Source organism: Hyperolius riggenbachi, chromosome 1, assembly GCF_040937935.1.
Source record: "Hyperolius riggenbachi isolate aHypRig1 chromosome 1, aHypRig1.pri, whole genome shotgun sequence".
Taxonomy (NCBI): Eukaryota; Metazoa; Chordata; class Amphibia; order Anura; family Hyperoliidae; genus Hyperolius; species Hyperolius riggenbachi.
This window is the reverse complement of record NC_090646.1, coordinates 95,512,029-95,533,677: the sequence shown is the minus strand read 5'-3', so window position 1 is coordinate 95,533,677 and position 21,649 is coordinate 95,512,029. Positions and strand designations below refer to the sequence as shown.

General features: G+C 45.0%; 1 protein-coding gene across 8 annotated transcripts in view; it reads right to left on the bottom strand.

The window, feature by feature from the left end:
- Nucleotides 1-21,649, bottom strand: part of PPP2R2C (protein phosphatase 2 regulatory subunit Bgamma) — a 183,521-nt gene that overhangs the window by 79,220 nt on the left and 82,652 nt on the right. For 6 of the 8 annotated variants that reach the window (XM_068277188.1, XM_068277180.1, XM_068277157.1 and 3 more), the window contains one exon: nucleotides 20,238-20,267. The exons of the other annotated variants lie outside the window; for them this stretch is intronic. In XM_068277188.1, the coding sequence (XP_068133289.1) occupies nucleotides 20,238-20,267 (30 nt within the window). The remainder of the gene's footprint in view (nucleotides 1-20,237; nucleotides 20,268-21,649) is intronic. 8 annotated transcript variants of the gene reach the window in all.

The window sequence follows — 21,649 nt, the reverse complement described above, 5'->3', positions numbered from 1 at the left end:
TGGCCTTTATGGAAGAGTGGCAAGAAGAAAGGCATTGTTAACAGAAAGCATAAGAAGTCCCGTTTGCAGTTTGCCACAAGCCATGTTGGGAACACAGCAACCAAGTGGAAGAAGGTTCTCTGGTCAGATGAGACCAAAATGGAACTTTTTGGCCAAAATGCAAAACGCTATGTGTGGCGGAAAACTAACACTGCACATCACTCTGAACACACCATCCCCACTGTCAAATATAGTGGTGGCAGCATCATGCTCAGGGGGTGCATCTTTTCAGCAGGGACAGGGAAGCTGGTCAAAGTTGATGGGAAGATGGATGGAGCCAAATACAGAGCAAACTTGGAAGAAAACCTCTTGGAGACTGCAAAAGACTTGAGACTGGGGCGGAGGTTCACCTTCCAGCAGGACAACAACCCTAAACATAAAGCCAGGGCAACAATGGAATGGTTTAAAACAAAACATATCTATGTGTTAGAATGGCCCAGTCAAAGTCCAGATCTAAATCCAATCGAGAATCTGTGGCAAGATCTGAAAACCGCTGTTCACAAATGCTGTCCATCTAATCTGACAGAGGTGGAGCTGTTTTGCAAAGAAGAATGGGAAAGGATTTCAGTCTCTAGATGTGCAAAGCTGGTAGAGACATACCCTAAAAGACTGGCAGCTGTAACTGCAGCAAAAGGTGGTTCTACAAAGTATTGACTCAGGGGGCCGAATAATTACGCACACCCCACTTTGCAGTTATTTATTTGTAAAAAATGTTTGGAATGATGTATGATTTTCGATCCACTTCTCACATGTACACCACTTTGTATTGGTCTTTCACGTGGAATTCCAATAAAATTGATGCATGTTTGTGGCAGTAATGTGACAAAATGTGGAAAACTTCAAGGGGGCCCGAACACTTTGAAGTTTTTCCCATTTTGTCACATTACTGCCACAAACATGAATTAATTTTATTGGAATTTCACATGAAAGACCAATACAAAGTGGTGTACACATGAGAAGTGGAATGAAAATCATACATGATTCCAAATATTTTTTTTTACAAATAAATAACTGCAAAGTGGGGTGTGCATAATTATTCAGCACCCTGAGTCAATATTTTGTAGAACCACCTTTTGCTGCAATTACAGCTGCCAGTCTTTTAGGCAGTGCAGTCTCTAGGCTAAAATGCACCCAGGGCGAGTGTGTAAAAATTGCGCCCCCCCCAAGCAAGGTATGGGTGCCCGCAGTATAGGTTAGCCAGGTCTAGTTGCACTTAGTATAGGTCCCCCCAGTATAGGTAGCCAAGAATAGGTATCCCAGTATAGGTAGCCAGGCATAGGTGAGCCAGTATAGTTGCCCCCGCTATAGGTTAGCCAGGTAGGTGCCTCCAGTATAGGTAGCCAGTATAGTTGCCCCCAGTATAGGTTAGATAGGCACCCGCCCCCGGTATAAGTTAGTTAGGTAGGTGCCCCAGTACAGGTTAGCTAGGTGGGTGCCTCTAATATAGGTAGCCAGAATAGTTGCCCCCAGCATAGGTTAGATAGGTAGGTTCCCCCCAGTATAGGTTAGATGGGTAGCTGCCCCCCAGTATAGGTTAGATTAGGTAGGTGCCCCCCAGTATAGGTTAGATTAGGTAGCTGCTCCCCAGTATAGGTTAGATTAGGTAGCTGCCCCCCAGCGTAGGTTAGATTAAGTAGGTGCCCCCCAGTGTAGGTTAGATTAAGTAGGTGCCCCCCAGTGTAGGTTAGATTAGGTAGGTGCCCCCCAGTGTAGGTTAGATTAGGTAGGTTCCCCCCAGTATAGGTTAGATAGGTAGGTGCCCCCCAGCGTAGGTGAGATTAGGTAGCTGCCCCCCAGTATAGGTTAGATTAGGTAGCTGCCCCCCAGCATACGTTAGATTAGGTAGCTGCCCCCCAGTATAGGTTAGATTAGGTAGCTGCCCCCAGCGTAGGTTAGATTAAGTAGGTGCCCCCCAGTGTAGGTTAGATTAGGTAGGTGCCCCCCAGTGTAGGTTAGATTAGGTAGCTGCCCCCCAGTATAGGTTAGATTAGGTAGCTGCCCCCCAGTGTAGGTTAGATTAGGTAGGTGCCCCCCAGTGTAGGTTAGATTAGGTAGGTGCCCCCCAGTGTAGGTTAGATAGGTAGGTGCCCCCCAGCGTAGGTTAGATTAGGTAGCTGCCCCCCAGTATAGGTTAGATTAGGTTGGTGCCCCCCAGGGTAGGTTACATTAGGTAGGTGCCCCCCAGGGTAGGTTAGATTAGGTAGGTGCCCCCCAGTATAGGTTAGATTAGGTAGCTGCCCCCCAGTATAGGTTAGATAGGTAGCTGCCCCACAGTGTTGGTTAGATAGGTAGCTGCCCCCCAGCGTAGGTTAGATTAAGTAGGTGCCCCCAGTGTAGGTTAGATTAGGTAGGTGCCCCCCAGTGTAGGTTAGATTAGGTAGGTGCCCCCCAGTGTAGGTTAGATAGGTAGGTGCCCCCCAGCGTAGGTTAGATTAGGTAGGTGCCCCCCAGTGTAGGTTAGATTAGGTTGGTGGCCCCCAGGGTAGGTTAGATTAGGTAGGTGCCCCCCAGGGTAGGTTAGATTAGGTAGGTGCCCCCCAGTATAGGATAGATAGGTAGGTGCCCCCCAGCGTAGGTTAGATTAGGTAGGTGCCCCCCAGGGTAGGTTAGATAGGTAGCTGTCCCCCATAATGGAGGGGGGAGCCGGAGCCGCGGGGAGGGCAACCCGACCTCTCCCTCCCTCTCCCCGGGCCGCCCTCCATGCTCCCCCCTCAGATGCAGAGCGCAGCCGCAGCAGCAGCCAGGGAGGAAGCGCTGTAAACAGCATACCTCCCTGCGTTCCAAGCGCTGCTCTCTCGCCGCCGGTCTCTTCCTCTCTGCCGCCTATACGATGATGCACACACTAGTTCCGGCTAACAGGAACCAGCGTGTGCATCATCGTATAGGCGGCAGAGAGGAAGAGACCGGCGGCGAGAGAGCAGCGCTTGGAACGCAGGGAGGTATGTTGTTTACAGCGCTTCCTCCCTGGCTGCTGCTGCGCTCTGCATCTGAGGGGGGAGCACGGAGGGCGGGGAGAGGGAGGGAGAGGTCGGGCTGCCCTCCCAGCGGCTCTGGCTCCCCCCTCCATTTCAGCGCCCACCTCCCAACAGCGCCCCGGGCGGCGGCACGGGCTGCACGGCGCTAACAACGGGCCTGCTTTTAGGGTATGTCTCTACCAGCTTTGCACATCTAGAGACTGAAATCCTTGCCCATTCTTCTTTGCAAACCAGCTCCAGCTCAGTCAGATTAGATGGACAGCGTTTGTGAACAGCAGTTTTCAGATCTTGCCACAGATTCTCGATTGGATTTAGATCTGGACTTTGGCTGGGAAATTCTAACACATAGATATATTTTGTTTTAAACCATTCCATTGTTGCCCTGGCTTTATGTTTAGGGTCATTGTCCTGCTGGAAGGTGAACTTCCCCCCAGTCTCAAGTCTTTTGCAGACTCCAAGAGGTTTTCTTCCAAGATTGCCCTGTATTTGGCTACATCCATTTTCCCATCAACCCTGACCAGCTTCCCTGTCCCTGCTGAAGAGATGCACCCCCCGAGCATGATGCTGCCACCACCATATTTGACAGTGGGTATGGTGTGTTCAGAGTGATGTGCAGTGTTAGTTTTCCGCCACACATAGCGTTTTGCATTTTGGCCAAAAAGTTCCATTTTGGTCTCATCAGACCAGAGCACCTTCTTCCACTTGGTTGCTGTGTTCCCAACATGGCTTGTGGCAAACTGCAAACGGGACTTCTTATGCTTTTCTGTTAACAATGGCTTTCTTCTTGCCACTCTTCCATAAAGGCCAACTTTGTGCAGTGCACGACTAATAGTTGTCCTATGGACAGATTCCCCCACCTGAGCTGAAGATCTCTGCAGCTCATCCAGAGTCACCATGGGCCTCTTGATTGCATTTCTGATCAGCACTCTCCTTGTTTGGCCTGTGAGTTTAGGTGGACGGTTTTGTCTTGGTAGGTGTACAGTTGTGCCATACTCCTTCCATTTCAGAATGATCGCTTGAACAGTGCTCCGTGGGATGTTCAATGCTTTGGAAATCTTTTTGTAGCCTAAGCCTGCTTTAAATTTCTCAATAACTTTATCCCTGACCTGTCTGGTGTGTTGTTTTGACTTCATGGTGTTGTTGCTCCCAATATTCTCTTAGACAACCTCTGAGGCCATCACAGAGCAGCTGTATTTGTACTGACATTAGATTACACACAGATGCACTCTATTTAGTCATTAGCACTCATCAGGCAATGTCTATGGGCAACTGACTGCACTCAGACCAAAAGGGGCTGAATAATTATGTACACCCCACTTTGCAGTTATTTATTTGTAATAAATGTGTGGAATCATGTATGATTTTCATTCCACTTCTCACATGTACTTTGTATTGGTTTTTCATGTGAAATTCCAATAAAATTGATTCATGTTTGTGGCAGTAATGTGACAAAATGGGGAAAACTTCAAGGGGACCGAATACTTTTGCAAGCCACTGTAATTCCTGTTTATATTGCAACTGGAAAGGCCTCAAAAGAGCACTTATGCTACCCTGTCTCCAAATTTCCTGCCTCATCCAGAGACATTAAGTGACTATGCCAGAATCTATATACAGTACATACGTAAGTAAGTATTGTTTTTAAACATTTACCCTAAAGTGTACCTGAGATGAGTACACTCAAATATTTTATACTTACTCGGGGCTTCCTCCAGCCCCATGAGCACCCATGCATCCCTCGCCATCCTGCTGAGTGCCTCAGTTTGTGTGGTATTGGTCCCGGTAATCTAGCTCAGTTGCGCCAGTCGAAGGGGCCACGCATGCAAAGAAGGGCCCAACTGGCGCAGCAGAGCCAGATTACAGGGACTGATACCAGGCGAACGGAGGCACTCGGGAGGACGGCGAGGAATGCATCAGTGTTTATGGGGCTGGTGGAAGCCTGGGGTAAGTATAACATTTTTGAATTTGCCCATCTTAGGTTTCCTTTATGATAGGCATCCCATTCAGTTAACAAATCCAAACAAACAAAATACTTTATTTTTGAATTTATAAACCATAACAAAGCTGCACTTTTTCACATTACTGAGGTCTATCTCATACAATGCTATTACCTTAACAACAAAAGCATTACCAACAACCTATATGTCAGTCTGTTGCTATCTGAAATGCTACTGACAATGCAGCCCATGCAGTGATTCCCATTGAAGTATTGAGTCTGTTTTTAATGCAGTGCAACCTGAGGGCCTGAACATCACAGCCATCCAATACTGGCTTTTCACCTTGTCCCTCGCCTACAGAAAAATGTCCAGGTTCTCTGAATCACTTAATGACGTACACTGTAAAATGATGAAAGTCTCCAATTCTCTGCAATTAAATGTTATTCTTAAATTTTTACAGTATTTGCTCACATAGCGATTTAACGTATGGTATACCCCTCCCCATCTTTACTTCTGAAAGACTCTGAGAAACGAAGCCTTTCTGGAATGCACGTTTAACATCCAATCATGATTGTTAGTATGTTAGTAAAGGAGGTCATATCTAAAGGTGGTTACACACAATACAACCAAAACATTAGGGGCTTGATTTACTAAGCGGTGCTAACCTACTTAGCACGTCTAAAGTCTTTAGGCGTGCTAACCAGGGTGCTAAGTAGGTTAGCACCGGTTTTCTCAATCAGATCTCACATTTCAACTGAGTTTAGACGTGCTAAGGGCCAGTGCTAAAGTTAGCACCGTTTTGTAAATCGAGCCCTAGATATCTTACATTAGAGTTCTTAAAAAAGAACTCCAGTGAACATTTTACTGTTGGCAGGTGATGTAGCTGCTGCAAGGTTTTTGGCAGTTGGAAACAGCTGTAAACAGCTATTTCCCACAATACAGCAAGGTTCACAGACAGGAAACTGCCAGGAGTACGTACTTTTCTTGTCGGAGGGGTTTCACCAGAATATCAGTCATACAGCGACCCCTGATGCTCTGTTTGTGAAAAGGAATAGATTTCTCATGTAAAAGGGGGTATCAGCTACTGATTGGGATAAAGTTAAATTCTTGGTCGGAGTTTCTCTTTAAAAGGAATATTCAAGGTAATTAAAAAACAAAAATCTACTAACCCAGGGGTTCCTCCAGCCCCTGGGAGCCGTACTGTGACCTCGCCGCAGCTCTGCTCCCTGCCGGTGGCCTGGGGTGCAGATGCTGATCTCGCCAGGTCGGCATCTACTGCGCCTGCACGAGAGCTGCTCGCGGTCACGCTGACGTGGTTTGGAGTGTACTGCGCAGGCCCAGTAGTTCTGCGCCTGCGCAGAACACCTCAGATGATGTCAGCGCAACCATGAGTGGCTCTCGCACAGGTGCAGCAGACCACTGGCTGGAAGCGGAGCTGCGGCAAGGGACATATCGGCTGCCAGGGGCTGGGGGAAGCCTCGGGTAAGTAGATTTTTGTTTTTTTAATTACCTTACACATGTCCTTTAACTAATTCCAGACCTTGGACCACAGAGTGGCGGCTATTCGTCGGGAGGCGCCATTCTTTGGAACCAGCAGTCTCTGGTCCTTTAGGGGGCAGAGACTGCTGGTACGGAAGTAGTTACTCAAATGATTGATACTATAGAAACACTGAATTCAACATTTCTTTCAATCGATGGAACTCAGTTGGCTTTGTAAAATTTGATATTTGCCTATGCGTTTAATCATGAAGCGGTAGGTTACAAAAGGTCATGGAATGATACTGCTGATTACTGGTGCATGTTAGGACTGGAATGTTGGGGTGCAGCTATATTCAATATAGAGAACTGGAGCGATGTGTGAAATTGCTGCCGTGCTGCATTTTTTTTAATATGACATATGGCATGCTTTTGGTGCATGAAGAAGAATTCTGGCCAGCAGTGTAGAGGGGGCAGTGTAGAGTGGTAAGTATCATTCCACACCACCAGCAGCGTGAAAGAGCCCTTAGAGCAGTGGTCCTCAAACTAAGGCCCGTGGGCCGAATGTGGCCCCCTGAGGATTTTTTATTGGCCCCACACACACAAAATGTATTTCTTATAGATGCGGTCAGCTACATCTTTAAATATTGATGGTCCGCATATGGAATAGCAGTGCTGGCACCACCCATCCACATGGAAGGCAGAAAGCAGTAATTCGCTGGTTTCCAATCAAATTCCACATCAGGTGACACTGCTGTTCAATTGGACTGCAGGTTGTCACCTGGGTATGCTTCACTGTCTGGCTTGCAAAGACTTCTGCATCATTTTAAAGAGACTCTGAAGCGAGAATAAATCTTGCTTCAGAGCTCATAGTTAGCAGGGGCATGTGTGCCCCTGCTAAAACGTCGCTATCCCGCGGCTTAACGGGGGTCCCTTCACCCCCAAACCCACCCCTGCAAAAGTTGGTCGCAAACTTGGTCGTAAAATTCTCTTCCTGGAGGCAGGGCTAACAGCTGCAGCCCTGCCTCTCAGCGCCGTCTATCAGACGCGCATCGCCGCCTCTCCCCCGCCCCTCTCAGCGAATGAAGATTGAGATGGGCGGGGGAGAGGCGGAGATACGCGTCTGACAGACGCGCGTGGGGCAGGGCAGTGGCGGTTAGCCCTGCCCCAATGCGGAAGCGCTCCCCCGCTGTACGGAGGGGATTTGGGGGTGAAGGGACCCCCGTTAAGCCGCGGGATAGCAGCGTTTTAGCATGGGCACACATGAGGTCTGAAGCGAGATTTATTCTTGCTTCAGACTCTCTTTAAGTATACTCCGGCCCCCCAGTAGTCTGAAGTATGTTGACCCGGCCCTCGACCCAAAATGTTTGGGGACCCCTGCCTTAGAGCAACAGTAAACTTACTACTATCACACAAAGAGAAGATGCATTTAATACATTTTTGTAAATAAATATTTGCAATGTCAGGTTTTTTTTATGCTTTATCACTATACTCCAAAGATGAATCGCTCAATATGTTCACATGCAGTTTGTTAAAAGCAGGGCTGTGAAGTCGAAACAATTTTGGGCACCTGGAGTCAGAGGTTTCATAAACTGAGGCGTTGGGAGTCGGATGATATTTGTACCAACTGCACAGCCTTGGTAAGTATTAAGGTGGCCACACACCATTCATTTAAAAAAGATTCAATTTTGCACCAATTCAAAAAATACGTTCGGTTGTGCCAAAAAATCAAAAGCTTTTTTTTTGTTTTTACACGAGAAATCCAATAGAATTTCCCTTTTTGTTGGAAAATTCAGACCAATTTTATCAAGAATTGTATAGTGTGCTGGATTGTGAAATTGTATTGAACCAGACAAAATGTATGTAACTATTCAGTACATTTTTCTCTCGATTTTTAAAACCAACCAATTTTTTGGAGGTTACGAACTTTTATGCCAAAATTGCGGCAATCTCGAAGATACGTGTGTGGTACCTCGAAGATTCTAATAGAAAATTCTGATCAATTGGAAAATTGGATCAGAATGCTCGAATTGAATCAAAATTTAAAAAAAAATAGTATGGTGTGTGGCCACCGTTAGACTAAGGAGTCAGAGTCGAGGAGTCAGAGAAATTTTGGGTACCTGGAGTAGAAGTTGGTGGTTTTATAAACTGAGGAGGCGGAGTCGGATGATTTTTATACCAACTCCACAGTCCTGATTAAAAGGGAAAAACTTTTTTCGTGTGATTCCACTTTCAAGAGGAACTCCAGTGAAAATAATGTAATAAAAAAGTGCTTCATTTTTTACAATAATTATGTATAAATGACAGTGTTTGCCCATTGTAAAATCTTTCCTTTTGCTGATTTACATTCTGACATTTATCACATGGTGACATTTTTACTGCTGGCAGGTGATGTCAGTGGAAAGAGATGCTGCTTGCTTTTTTGGCAGTTGAAAACAGCTGTAAACAGCTGTTATTTCCCAGAATGCAACAAGGCTCCCACAGTGTGATGCCAGAACCATGGTCCTCCTGACTTCACACTGTGGGAGGGGTTTCACCACAATATCAGCCATACAGAGCCCCCTGATGATCCATTTGAGAAAAGGAAAAGATTTATCATGGGAAAGAGGGTATTCGCTACTGATTGGGATGAAGTTCAATTCTTGGTTACGGTTTCTCTTTAACATTTTACATGTCTAGGATGGCTAGATATAGAGTTGTTGATAAACATTTTCAGCACTAGATTCGTGTTTATACTGGACTTATAAAAATTCCCTATAACGACTGACGCATTAATTTACTCCTACACATTGTATTCTGTACATCTCTCCCTAGTTACTATGGAAAAATGTAGGCAGGAAAGGTGTCACTTTGAGTCATAACATACACCTACTCCAGTGTATTTCTCATAGGAAAACTGGTTCACAGCTAGACAACAACACGCTCGCTAACATCCACTCTGCTTCTGCTTTTCTCTTTTTTAATGTAAATACTATTGAATCTTTAGCATTCTAGAATAAAATGAGATATAAGAATTTTTTGGGGAAAAATGACCATCTCTGTCAGAAGTGTACCATTCAAATGATAATGTAACCCTGTGAGGAGGCCACTGGCTCCCTCTTCAGGAGTAACTCTGTAGAGCAGTGGTCCTCAAACTACGGCCTGCGGGCCGAATGCGCCCTCAAGGTATTTTTACTGGCCCCCAAACACAAAATGTATAATTTATAGATGTGACCCACTGCACCTTTAAATATCGTCAGCCCGCATATAGAATAGCAATGCTGGCACCATCCATCCACATACTGTAGAAGCCAGTGAACAGTCATTTGCTGGCTTCCAATCCAATTCTGCATCAGTTGACACTGCTGTCCAACTGGACGGCAGGTTGTAACCTGGGTATGCTTCACTGTCTGGTCCACAAAGACGTTCTTTGGGTGCCACATGACTGAATGACTGCTGCTGAGAGTTCTCCTCCGGGCATAAACCGGGGGGGAATCAATACCTAGATTCAATGTAATGTTTTTTCAACATCTATTTTTGTATGTTCTGGCCCCCCAGCAGACTGAAGAATGTTGGCCCGGCCCTTCACCCGAAAAAGTTTGGGGACCCCTGCTGTAGAGTACACAGTCTTACTATCAGTGCAGCACGTGATCTCACTAATAAGGAAATAATAAAGATCTCTTGAGCCTCAGTTAGTGCCGATGTTTGCAGTGGTGAAACTACAATTCATAAGGCCCCCTCAGCAAAACTCTGATAGGGCCCCCCAGTGATCACCCGCTTTCCCTTGCCTCCCCTTGGTGACCATCACAGCCTGAGGCCCATCTCACATGCGTCATAAAACAAGTGTGGCCTCATTATACTCATGGGTTTTGCAATATTAGCTTAATTTGTTAGTGGCAACATAGCCACAGAAAGCACAACGTTTCGGCACAAAGGCCTTTGTCAAATGCATTTCACAAAGGCCTGTGTGCCGAAACGTTGTGCTTTCTGTGGCTGTGGTACCACTAATAAATTAAGCTAATATTGCGAAATCCAGGTGGAGACCCAGCTTTTTCTACTCTTTGCTTCTGACTGTACACCCCGGTGGGATCCGGGAGTATGCTGATTGACTCCCTGGTGCTACATCTGTCAGTGGTTGGAGCTCTGGGGAAATCCTCTTTCCTCATTATATTCATGCCCATAACAAGTGTAGCCCTGTATCATAGCAAGGCAAGGTTAGTAGTAGAGGGACCCTCACAGCTCTGGGCCCTCCGCTATCGCAGGAGCCGTTTCCCTATAGTTATGTCCCAGGATGTTTGCATGGACTTTCAGGAGCCCAGACCTATCTTCTCCATCCTTCCATCTTTTTATCATATTAAACATCTAATCTAATAAAAAATATTGCACAGTGTACAATTATCACCCGGAAGTTATTATGGGGTGTATATATATATATATATATATATACTGTATATGTGTGTGTGTCATCATGAGTGAAGATGAAATTAAATATATATTGCACTTTTCTCCTGGCGGACTAAAAACGCCTGAGCTGCAGCCACTAGGGCGCACTCAGTAGGCAGTTGCAGTGTAAAGATGTCTAGCCCGAGGACTCCTTACTGAATAGGTGCTGGCTTACTGAACAGGAAGAGCCGAGATTCAAACCCAGGTCACCTGTGTAAGAAGCAGAGCCCTTATCCAGTACACTATCCAGCCACTAAATGCATGATGCTGAGAAAATCAGCTCATTGTATTCTTTAGTTCTTTTACAGAAGTGACTAAAGGGTGAGATGATTGAGGCTCGCAGCGTGATAAATTGCCAGGCAAATTCATGACAAGATAATGGCAGTTTATAGAAACAATTTCCCACCTTATGACACTATTGTGAGGTGGAAAAGGACTCTATGGTGGCTCTATGGAGCCAGTGCTGAATGAGCTGACCCTAGTGTTCTGCTGTGTGTAAACAATAAGCGTGCCTAGGATTTATGTTAATAAAGGTAACAGAGGCTGTCACATGTTCTGTTTCTGTTATGATCAGCGTTAAGGCCACTTGTGATGTCATTGTGCAATGTTTTTCAGTTGAGTAATACATAAATAGCGCGTTACATGAAGACTCAAAGCATGATCTTTCCACCCACATGCGGCTCTGACGTAAGCAAGATAAACGGGCTTCCAGCATATTGTGTACTGTCACCGTGCTACTAATATATATATGATTATATAATACATCAGAATAGGATGCTCTATTCAGCGAGTGGACAAACCGTGCCAAGGGCTATTCATAGGGAAAGTCCAGATATAATTATACCTTCCCATTGCTGATAAGGATACTTAGCTACATGGCATACAGTTAAAATTTGCACACACAAAAATCTGCCCAAACACAATGAACAACCACTCTATTCTAGTGTTTACGAGTTAGATTTAATTAAAGGACAACTCTAGCGAAAACAGTAAGCAGTTAAAATCTGACAGTGCTGGCAGGTTTTGAATTAGTCCATCTCCTCATGGGGGATTCTCAGGATTCTATTTGTTTTCAAAAGCATTTCCTGTACAGCAGTTTAACTGCCAAAATAGTTAAATACCAGCCAGCCTCCCAACACAAACTTGCACACTATGTTGTCAGTTAGACTTAGCAACTGCAGTTCAGGGAATGCTGTTGAAAACAATGAAAACCCTGAGACCCCCATGAGGATATGGACTGGTCCAAAACATGTTGGTTCTGACTGATTTTAACTGCCTACTTTTAGGGGAACTAAGCTTCCAAAATTAAACTGTCACCAAGTGCTCAACACATGGATAGACATGCCCACCACCAGGGCATAAAGCCACAATTAGGCTTGACAGTTGTACAAAAGGGGATTTCACTTGATTACATTTCCATATGCAAGATAAAAGATATAACTTACATGGAGGGTCCATGCACACTGGACACTAATTGCATCAACACGCACATAAGGTATTTGCATGGACTGTTAGGCCCAGTTCACATTACACATTATACCGTCTGTATTTCGGCAACGTGGTGCGGGAGGCAGACACGCACGGACATCAGAAGTGGATAGACTGCACTGTCTGATGTTCACACTGCATGCGTTTCGTACCTACAGCCCCATTTGCTCGGATCGCTCCCACGCCGCCGTCCTCTGCTGTCTGCAGCTTCGGGAATTGGGTCCCGTCACTATCGTCAGTTGGCTCCTGTCTACGCATGACAAGTGCGCCCTCTACATATCTCTCCAGCAGCTGTTGGAGAGATACGCAAAGAGCGCACTTCTCTTAGTCAGACTGGAGCCGACTGACGGAAGTGTGGGGACCCGATTCCCGTAGCTGCGGACAGCACAGGATGGCGGGAGCGATCCAAGCGGATGGAGCTGGAGGAAGCCCCAGGTATGTATAAATCTTTTTATTACATTCAGCTCTGGTACACTTTAAGTCAAGTGCACATTATTCCTACAAAACCGTTGCCGGTACTTTAACAAAGTAGCCCATTCTCCTTCCCGACCAGGTTTCGGCTTTCCGACATCATCAGGGGGGATCGTTGCAGTGCCCATGAGTGGAACGACAGAATTAAACGGTAATCAGTGTCCAGCAGGGATCACGTCACTTGGCGAGGGGCGGTGAGGGGTGTACGACCCTATCAGTGCACTCTGCCGCAGGGTCATATGTTTTTAGTTGTATGCATTATGGTGCGATGGGCTGAAGGAGTGGCAGTGCACTGCAAACGCACATTTCATGTGTAAAATGTACTTCATCAAATCACGCTGTGTAAAACATGGTTTATCAGACCATTAGGTAGTTTACGCCCACAGGACCACCCACATTGCGCGCAGCGTGGCGGGACAGTAATGCACACGGCGCACCCAGTGCAGCGACAACGGCGCATCGGGTGTCCCCGAAACAGCGCATTAATTCACCGTTTCGGGGGCACCCGATGCACCAGGCGCGACGATAACGCACTATTACTGTCCCACCGCGCTGCGCGCGATGTGGGTGGTCCTGTGCGTGAAGTAGCTGTGCGCGGCCGTTAGTGCCCGCAGAGCTACTTAAGGGGCACTAAAGGCTTTTCACAGCGAATAAAGCCCCAGATGTTTCTGACATTACAGTTAGAATTGACAAGATTAGCTGCATGCTTGTTTCTGGTGTTATTCAGACACTACAGCAGCCAAATAGATCAACAGGACTGCCAGGCAACTGGTGTTAACGACCGCCTAACATGGTCATTAACACCAGTTGCCAGGCAGTCCTGCTGATCTATTGGCTGCTGTAGTGTCTGAATAACACCAGAAACAAGCATGCAGCTAATCTTGTCAATCTTTACCATAAGACACCATAGGCACGTGCCTACAGGCGCCTGATGATGGAAATGCGGCTCATTCCCCTCCTCTAGCGCCTACCTCCCTCCCTCCTTCCATATGTGAGTTCTGATTAGAGTGTAAATTAGGTTACTTACACAGCTCTTCCTTCCACTGATGAGATCGCCCTTCAGTCAGTTAGCTACTTAATATTGAGGGTACCTCTGGTTACCTAATGCTAAGGGGCACCTGTGACACCTATGACAGGCTAGGGAATGACAGCTGGGACAGCCAGGACACTTGTGGTGCGGTTCAGTGGGTGTTTGTAGGTTCACGGAGGCTGAAATCTAAGGTGCCAGGAAATCTGTGCCTGTAGGCTCCTGTAAGGTAAATCCGGGCCGGAGTTAGGGAGTGGTGGAGGTTTAAATCCATATGTGCTCGAGGTTTGTTAGGACTACCACTGAATGCGAGACATACAACCTTATAATGTGGGTTGTTGGCAGCTGGTAAGCCCCTCTTACTCTTTTCTGGTGATGGTTGGCCACAAGACCATGTGAGGTTGGAATATCACCGTGGTGAAGTTTTATGTGACTATTGTTGCTCCATGTAAAAAGGTTGCTCCATGGAGAGTGCCGGCCCACAGGAAACTACAAGGAGCAGCAGCAGTCACATTCACCTATAAAGCTGTATAAACTGTAAATGACATGTAACATGGGAAGATAAACATGTGACTGTGCAGTACCAATCCTACTCATAACTCAACTGTATTCCTTTTTTTAATCAGGGCTCTTAATATCAGTTTCTCTGCAGTCAAAAAGTTTTTGTTTTTCTTATTATAATCTTTATTTAATGTTTTGAATGTAATACAAATATATGCCACAAAGTGGACCCACGTATCAAAAGGACACTATAGCAAAAAATTGAAAAATTTTAAATACATGAAAACATAAAATTAAAAAGTACATTTCTCCTAGAGTAAAATGTGATATAAATTACTTTTCTCCTATGTTGCTGCCACTTACAGTAGGTAATAAAAGTCTGACAGAACTGATGGTTTTGGACTAGCCCATCTCCTCATGGGGGATTCTTAGGGTTTTATTAATTTTCAAAAGCACTTGGTGAATGGCAGTTGCCCAGTCCAAATGCCAGAATATTTTGCAAACAGGTGGATCGGGGGGAGGGGGGGGGGCTGCCTGCATCTTTGTATAGATTCTTTATAGGGAGTGTTTTGTAAAAAATAAATTATATACTGAGAAGCCCCCATGAAGAGATGGACAAGTCAAAAACCTGTCAGTTCCATCAGATTTTTAATAACTACTGTAAGTGACAGCAACATGGGAAAAAAGTAATTTATAGCACATTTTACTCTGGAAGAAACACACTTCTTATTTGTATGTGTTTACATGTATCTTAAATTTTTACATTTTTCACGATACTGGTCCTTTAAACAGCTTCCCAGAAAGAGTGAATATTTCTGGGACTATACCACAAAAGCAGTAGAGCGGACCCAACTGGGAATCGGCTATTTCCGAGCCGAGAGATGCAACAGCGCCCCCGCTGGAGCCTAGGAAAGTAAATATTGCACACCCTGACAAACTGTCGGCTGTGCATTGCAAGGCCCAGAGCGAGACCACCGTGGGATGTAGGAGGACGGGGAAAGCCTTCATAGGATCCAGAGGCTTCCCCCTCCCGAGGGAAGTACCCCCCAGCGGCACTTTTTTTTTAGTACAGAGTCTCTTTAATGCAGTCCTTATAACATTTTAAAGGATACCCGAACTGACATGTGATATGATGAGATAGACATGGGTATGTACAGTGCCTAGCACACAAATAACTATGCTTTGTTCCTTTTTTTCTTTCTCTGCCTGAAAGAGTTAAATATCAGGTATGTAAGTGGCTGACTCAGTCCTGACTCAGACAGGAAGTGACTACAGTGTGACCCTCACTGATAAGAAATTCCCCTTTTTATCTCTCTCTTGCTCTCAGAAGCCATTTTTCGCCTAGGAAAGTGTTTTATAGTTGGAATTTCTTATCAGTGAGGGTCACACTGTAGTCACTCCCTGTCTGAGTCAGGACTGAGTCAGCCACTTGCATACCTGATATTTAACTTTTTCAGGCAGAGAAAGAAAAAAAGGAACACAACATAGTTATTTGTGTGCTAGCCACTGTACATACCCATGTCTATCTCATCATGTCACATGTCAGTTCGGGTATCCTTTAAATCCAAACTGAAAACCCACCTGTTCAGTTTGGCATTTGCAGAAATATAATTTTTGCTGTTGTGTGAATACTTCATCCTACTACCAACTACTGAATCTGAGAGAGCCTAAGCGTTTTGAGTCCTATGGGAGAAAAGTGCTATGGAAATGTTATTGTTGTTACAGTATGGATCAAGTGTATCATGCTTAAAGGATACCCGAACTGACATGTGACATGATGAGATAGACATGGGTATGTACAGTGGCTAGCACACAAATAACTATGCTGTGTTCCTTTTTTTCTTTCTCTGCCTGAAAGAGTTAAATATCAGGTATGCAAGTGGCTGACTCAGTCCTGACTCAGACAGGAAGTGACTACAGTGTGACCCTCACTGATAAGAAATTCCAACTATAAAACACTTTCCTAGGCGAAAAATGGCTTCTGAGAGCAAGAGAGAGATAAAAAGGGGAATTTCTTATCAGTGAGGGTCACACTGTAGTCACTTCCTGTCTGAGTCAGGACTGAGTCAGCCACTTACATACCTGATATTTAACTCTTTCAGGCAGAGAAAGAAAAAAAGGAACAAAGCATAGTTATTTGTGTGCTAGGCACTGTACATACCCATGTCTATCTCATCATGTCACATGTCCGTTCGGGTATCCTTTAAACACGTCCAGAGCTGTCCTGATCTGCTGAGGTAAGGAGTTCCATAACATAGGAGCAGCATGACAGAAGGCTCTGAAACCAAAAGTTTCTCGGTGGACTCTGTAGGCAATCTCAAGTGTAATAGCCTTCCAGGCTTACAGTATTATTTATAGTATATCAATGAACATATAAATACAAGCATGAGGAGTAGCTCACAATCATAACACCTCACATCATACCCAAAAAATTTTTTATCCTCGTCATCGGAATTCTGAAAGTCCCACCCAATAGTACACTTTAAATGAAATTCTCCCATTCATAGCTGCCCATCACTGATAATTAACTGAACCTAATATAACTGTGTGGCTAAACATTTGTAAGTGCAGAGAACCAATAAAAAAAAGTCCATTAGTTCAAGATTTGTCTGTGTGGAAGCTCAAACACATTTTTAAAAACTGCTGTTATTCACCTTAAAGAGAACCCGAGGTGGGGTTCTGACAATGCAATCCACGTACAGAGGCTGGCTCTGCCTATACTGCCAAGCCTCTGTTTCTATCCAATTCCCCCCTAAGCCCCCCCTGCGCTCTGCTATCCCCCATAAATCACAGCCACGCTGTCGATATGCAGCGTGTTGTGTTTACCTATGTACTGTCAGTCTCGGCGCTCCCCCCGCCTCCTGCATAGCTTCGGTCCCCGCCCGCGTCCCTTCCCTCCCCGCTGATTGGAGGGAACAGACGCAGGCGGGGACCGGAGCCATGCAGGAGGCGGGGGAGCAGCCGAGACTGACAGTACAGAGGTAAACACAGCCCGCACAGCGCGGCTGCGATTTAAGGGGCATAGCAGAGCGCAGGGGGAACTTAGGGGGGAACTGGATAGCAACAGAGGCTGGGCAGTATAGGCAGACCCAGCCTCTGTGTACAAATAGCATTGCCAGAACCCCACCTCGGGTTCTCTTTAAAGGGGGGGGGGGGGGGTAGGGGGAAAAAAAGAGTTGAACTTGCCTGGGGCTTCTAACGGTCCCCCGCAGATGTCTTGTGCCTGCGCAGCCACTCACTGATGCTCCGGTCCCCTACTGGAATTTGCGACTTTAAAGTCTGAAAACCACTGTGCCTATGCGGTCGTGTCCTTGCTCCCGCTGACGTCCCTGGAAGCATACTGTGCAGGCGCAGACCGTACTGGGCTAGTGTCGCACACATACAGTGACATCAGCGGGCGCAGGCGAAGTGGTGTTCCGACTTTAAAGTCACAAATTCCAGAAGTGAACCGGAGGCGGGGACCGGAGCTTCGGTGGGTGGCTGCACGTGCACAGGACGTCAAGTAAGTTCAACTCTTTTTCCCCCTACCCCCCTACAGTAGTCCTTTAACACAATAACAACTTTAAACCTATGTATTAAACTTTTGAACACAAAATAAGAATACAGAATACCAGGAAAAGCCTATTTAGGATCAGGACTATAAAAATATTGGTTTATCTCAGCAGTTTATTATGGCTTCAGGTTTGCTTTAACCTTATTTTACAAGACTAGCAGAAGGGGAAGGAAGATGGCAATATAATGGAACTTGGAGACCGGCTTTAAAGAGGAGCTGTTAGGTATAAGGTCTCAGAGAAAATAAACACATATATCAGTAGCTAAAGATTGGCTGTACTTACATTACATATGCATTTCACTGTCCACGTTTGGATTTCACAGAATTTGTATATAGTATATGCAGAGATAGATGCTCCTGACAGCTCATGGCAGGCTCCATGTTTTTCTGTCAAATGTGTCGTCATGTCCTGCCTGCTTCCTGATCACAGATAAGCTCCTACTTGAACAACACAGTGTCCAGTGAATATTAATGAGCCATGTGGCTAGGAACAATAGCTGACTCCTGCAGTGTACTCTGCCCGGATATTTATCAGTGCTACGGGCTGGACTCGTTAGAAGCTCCTGTAACGTCTCATTAGCAGCCGAGGGGAGGGCCCCAGAATGCTTTGCAGTTTAGTCTGCGGCTTGCGTCCTTATGGTTCTATAACAGACTTGCTGATAAGCACACATCAAAGGTAACTGAGATTTTTATCTTCACTAATAGCTTTATGGCTTCCTTCTAAACTGTTTAACACAGGAGAATAGAGGTTTAAATTAGCTTCTGCAGCCTGACAGTTACTCTTTAAGATATTTCAAGTACACTTCAAGTAAACTTGTAGTAAGACTAACATGAATGGAGCCATCTTTGCTTCCTGCCTGACACTTCTGCTGACCTTTTGCCCCCAGCATCTTCACCTTCACATACAGACAATGGAGTCAATAGTGAAGTCTGAAAACCTGATCTGCAAACTCACTCTGGGTTTATGACTCAGGCTAGGAATACACTAGGCAGAAATGCTCGCGTTGCGGAAAATGCATGTGTTTTTGTTTCTAAGGCTGTGTTCTCCACTCATTGCTAAACTGACAGTGAATGGCTCCTATCTTATAGTTAGGAACTGCTCACACTTGTCACCCTGCAATGGATCCGTGAGATCTGCTGCAGTAAGCAGGACTCACTTCTGTGCAGTCCGGATCCCGGACAGGCGGATGCGTTCCCCCATAGCCGTAACTCATCTTTCCCATGCTCCAGCCAGATCACAGCAGACCAGCGGGGCTGACACTACACTGTCTGCTCCCTCTGGCCGCAAGTGGTCCAGCTCAAGTGGGAACCGAGCCTAATGCAAGTCTATCTGTCGCTTGTAAAAACACATATATATGTGTTTTTGAAACCGCACAACTTGCATAGTTTTCAAAAGTGCATCTAAAACGCACATAATGTATCTCAATGAAGAAGCAGGGGTATGCGTTTTCACTTGTGTTTTGAAAGCATTTTTTTAAATATGCTACTGTATTTTGCTTCATTGATTATTACAAATAATAAAAAAAAATGCAAAACGCACCAAAAACACAGCGAAAAATGAAAAATACACATTCCCTAGTGTGTTCCCAGCCTCAGGATAAGTGTGACAAGTAGATAATCAACTTGACAGCCATGCAATCAGCATTTTTCAAAAGGAAGTAAAGATGACAGCTTTTGCAGCCTTCTCGCTACATTAACCCATTGGCAGCTTTAATAGAGTTATCTATGAGATAAGTGCACTGCTTTTAACCTCAGTTGGTAGAACTTGTTGAGCTGTAAATTCTTGGAATGCTTTGATATCTCTCTACTAATAGAAAATATAGAACCTAAAAGCAGAGGTCCTCTGCTCTTGTCTCACACTCCCTCCTAATGACATGTGGCCATAAATACACATTACAGCAATACTAATTAGAAGGAAAGGCAACTAATAAGAAAAAAAAAGTGCTAAAATAAATAGGCCTGGAGCACTTGCAAGCCTCTAAATAAATTGGATGTTAAAGGGTTAAACAAAAAATCCTTACTGTCAAGAAAAACTTTACTTTCCTGGTTATACATCATTCAGTGTAGGGCACAAAAATGTCTCTTGCAGCCTCTATCTGATTCTCTGTAGCACTGCATTGTGAGTCTGTAGGCCAATTAAAAAGCTAGCTCAGGCTGCCGTGGCCATGCTGATAGGTGGCGAGCTTTGCCTCTCCTAGATTCTATGTAACAGTGAATATTTCATAAAAGATTACATCCTGCCTTCAAACAAGCCATAAGGGAATTCTGTTTAGCTAGTGTTTAGCTTTGTAACAAATAAAATGCATTTTAGTGAACAGCATAATGATAAAAATAAAGATATAAGCACCTACCATTGCTTGTTGTTATGATGTCAAGGCAGCCTATTGCAACATGCACAAAAGAATAAAAAGAATACTTAAAGATCTTTTAGCTACAGCCAAGAATACACCAAAACAAATATGGCCGACAGTACTCCACCAACACGAGACCACTGTGTACTAGATGGCGAGACAGGGACGACAAACACAAACACAACGACAACAGAAGAGATGGAACAAAATCTACTACTAATGCAAACACAGAAAACAAAAACAGAGTGATGTACGCCATATTCCCCAAACCCCCATAATATGGTAGGTGATTTTTTTATGGTCTACAACACCAAAGTCTTTCTAGTGTACCTGAACCAATATTTTACTAATTTACCTATTCTACTAGCCCTTCCGTGTTATCTGTGCCCTGTTGTCTACCTCCCATCCCCAGTTATCCCAATTTGTATTATTATTTGACTTGTGGTAAACTCTAATCCATTTCTTCCCATCTCCAGCTAAGATGCCATGTCCAGCAGCACTCATGTCTCGTGCGAGTTCATGATTTCAGCACATACAATGGAAGGAACTGCTTGCGCTGGTCTATTTCCCTTGTGCATTAGCGGCTAATTTTATTGAGCATGGATGGTTTGTGAAGTGGTCACTACCACTAACCATTTCAGTTTGTGAAGAGATCCCTACCAGTTCAGTAAAAGCATGTTAATATTGAACCTATGCTTTATGGAGCTCTCCCTTCTAACTAGGTACACAGTGTAAGCTGATAGGTAAAGCCATATGGTAAATTTATCTTCAGAGATGACAGCAGGACTATCGCCTCATCCTCCCACCCACAATCACCACTCAATGTTGTTAGGTAAGGTAACTTTGATTGGGTGTGGTACTTAGTGACTGGAGGAAGAAGGAGGAGCCTGCATCTCTGGCAGGTACAGACTTTCACGAAAATTTTAGTTTTAGATGGAGTGATAAGGAGTTATAACTTTTGTTATTACTTTCTTGTGTCACCATCTGTGAGAAATTCTATTGTTTCCCCTCTAGATCGGAAGGGAGAAAAAATAGAAAAGGAAGGAGAGCCGGCAACAAACCAAACCTGTCTCCAAGACTGTCAGCTTTCACATTAATACCGCAAAGCACCATGGAGGTCCCAGGGGCAGGAAGTAACTGAATATTTCTCCAAGAGGGACAGGAAACACATTCAATCCAGCAAATGTGCTTTAAGTCCACTGAGCCAACCAAAGAGAACAGACTTTTATAGAGAAAGAACTTTTAATGGATTGCTAGGGAGTCTTCAATGCCTCTGTAGTTCACGATGAGCTAATTGAGCTTTCTGAGAATGGCCACACAATGCAATGTTGGCGGCCGTAGAATGTCACATGACGCAATCATTGGATAATTAACTGTTCAGTTGGTGCATGTAAAGGTTGCCATTCGTTTGT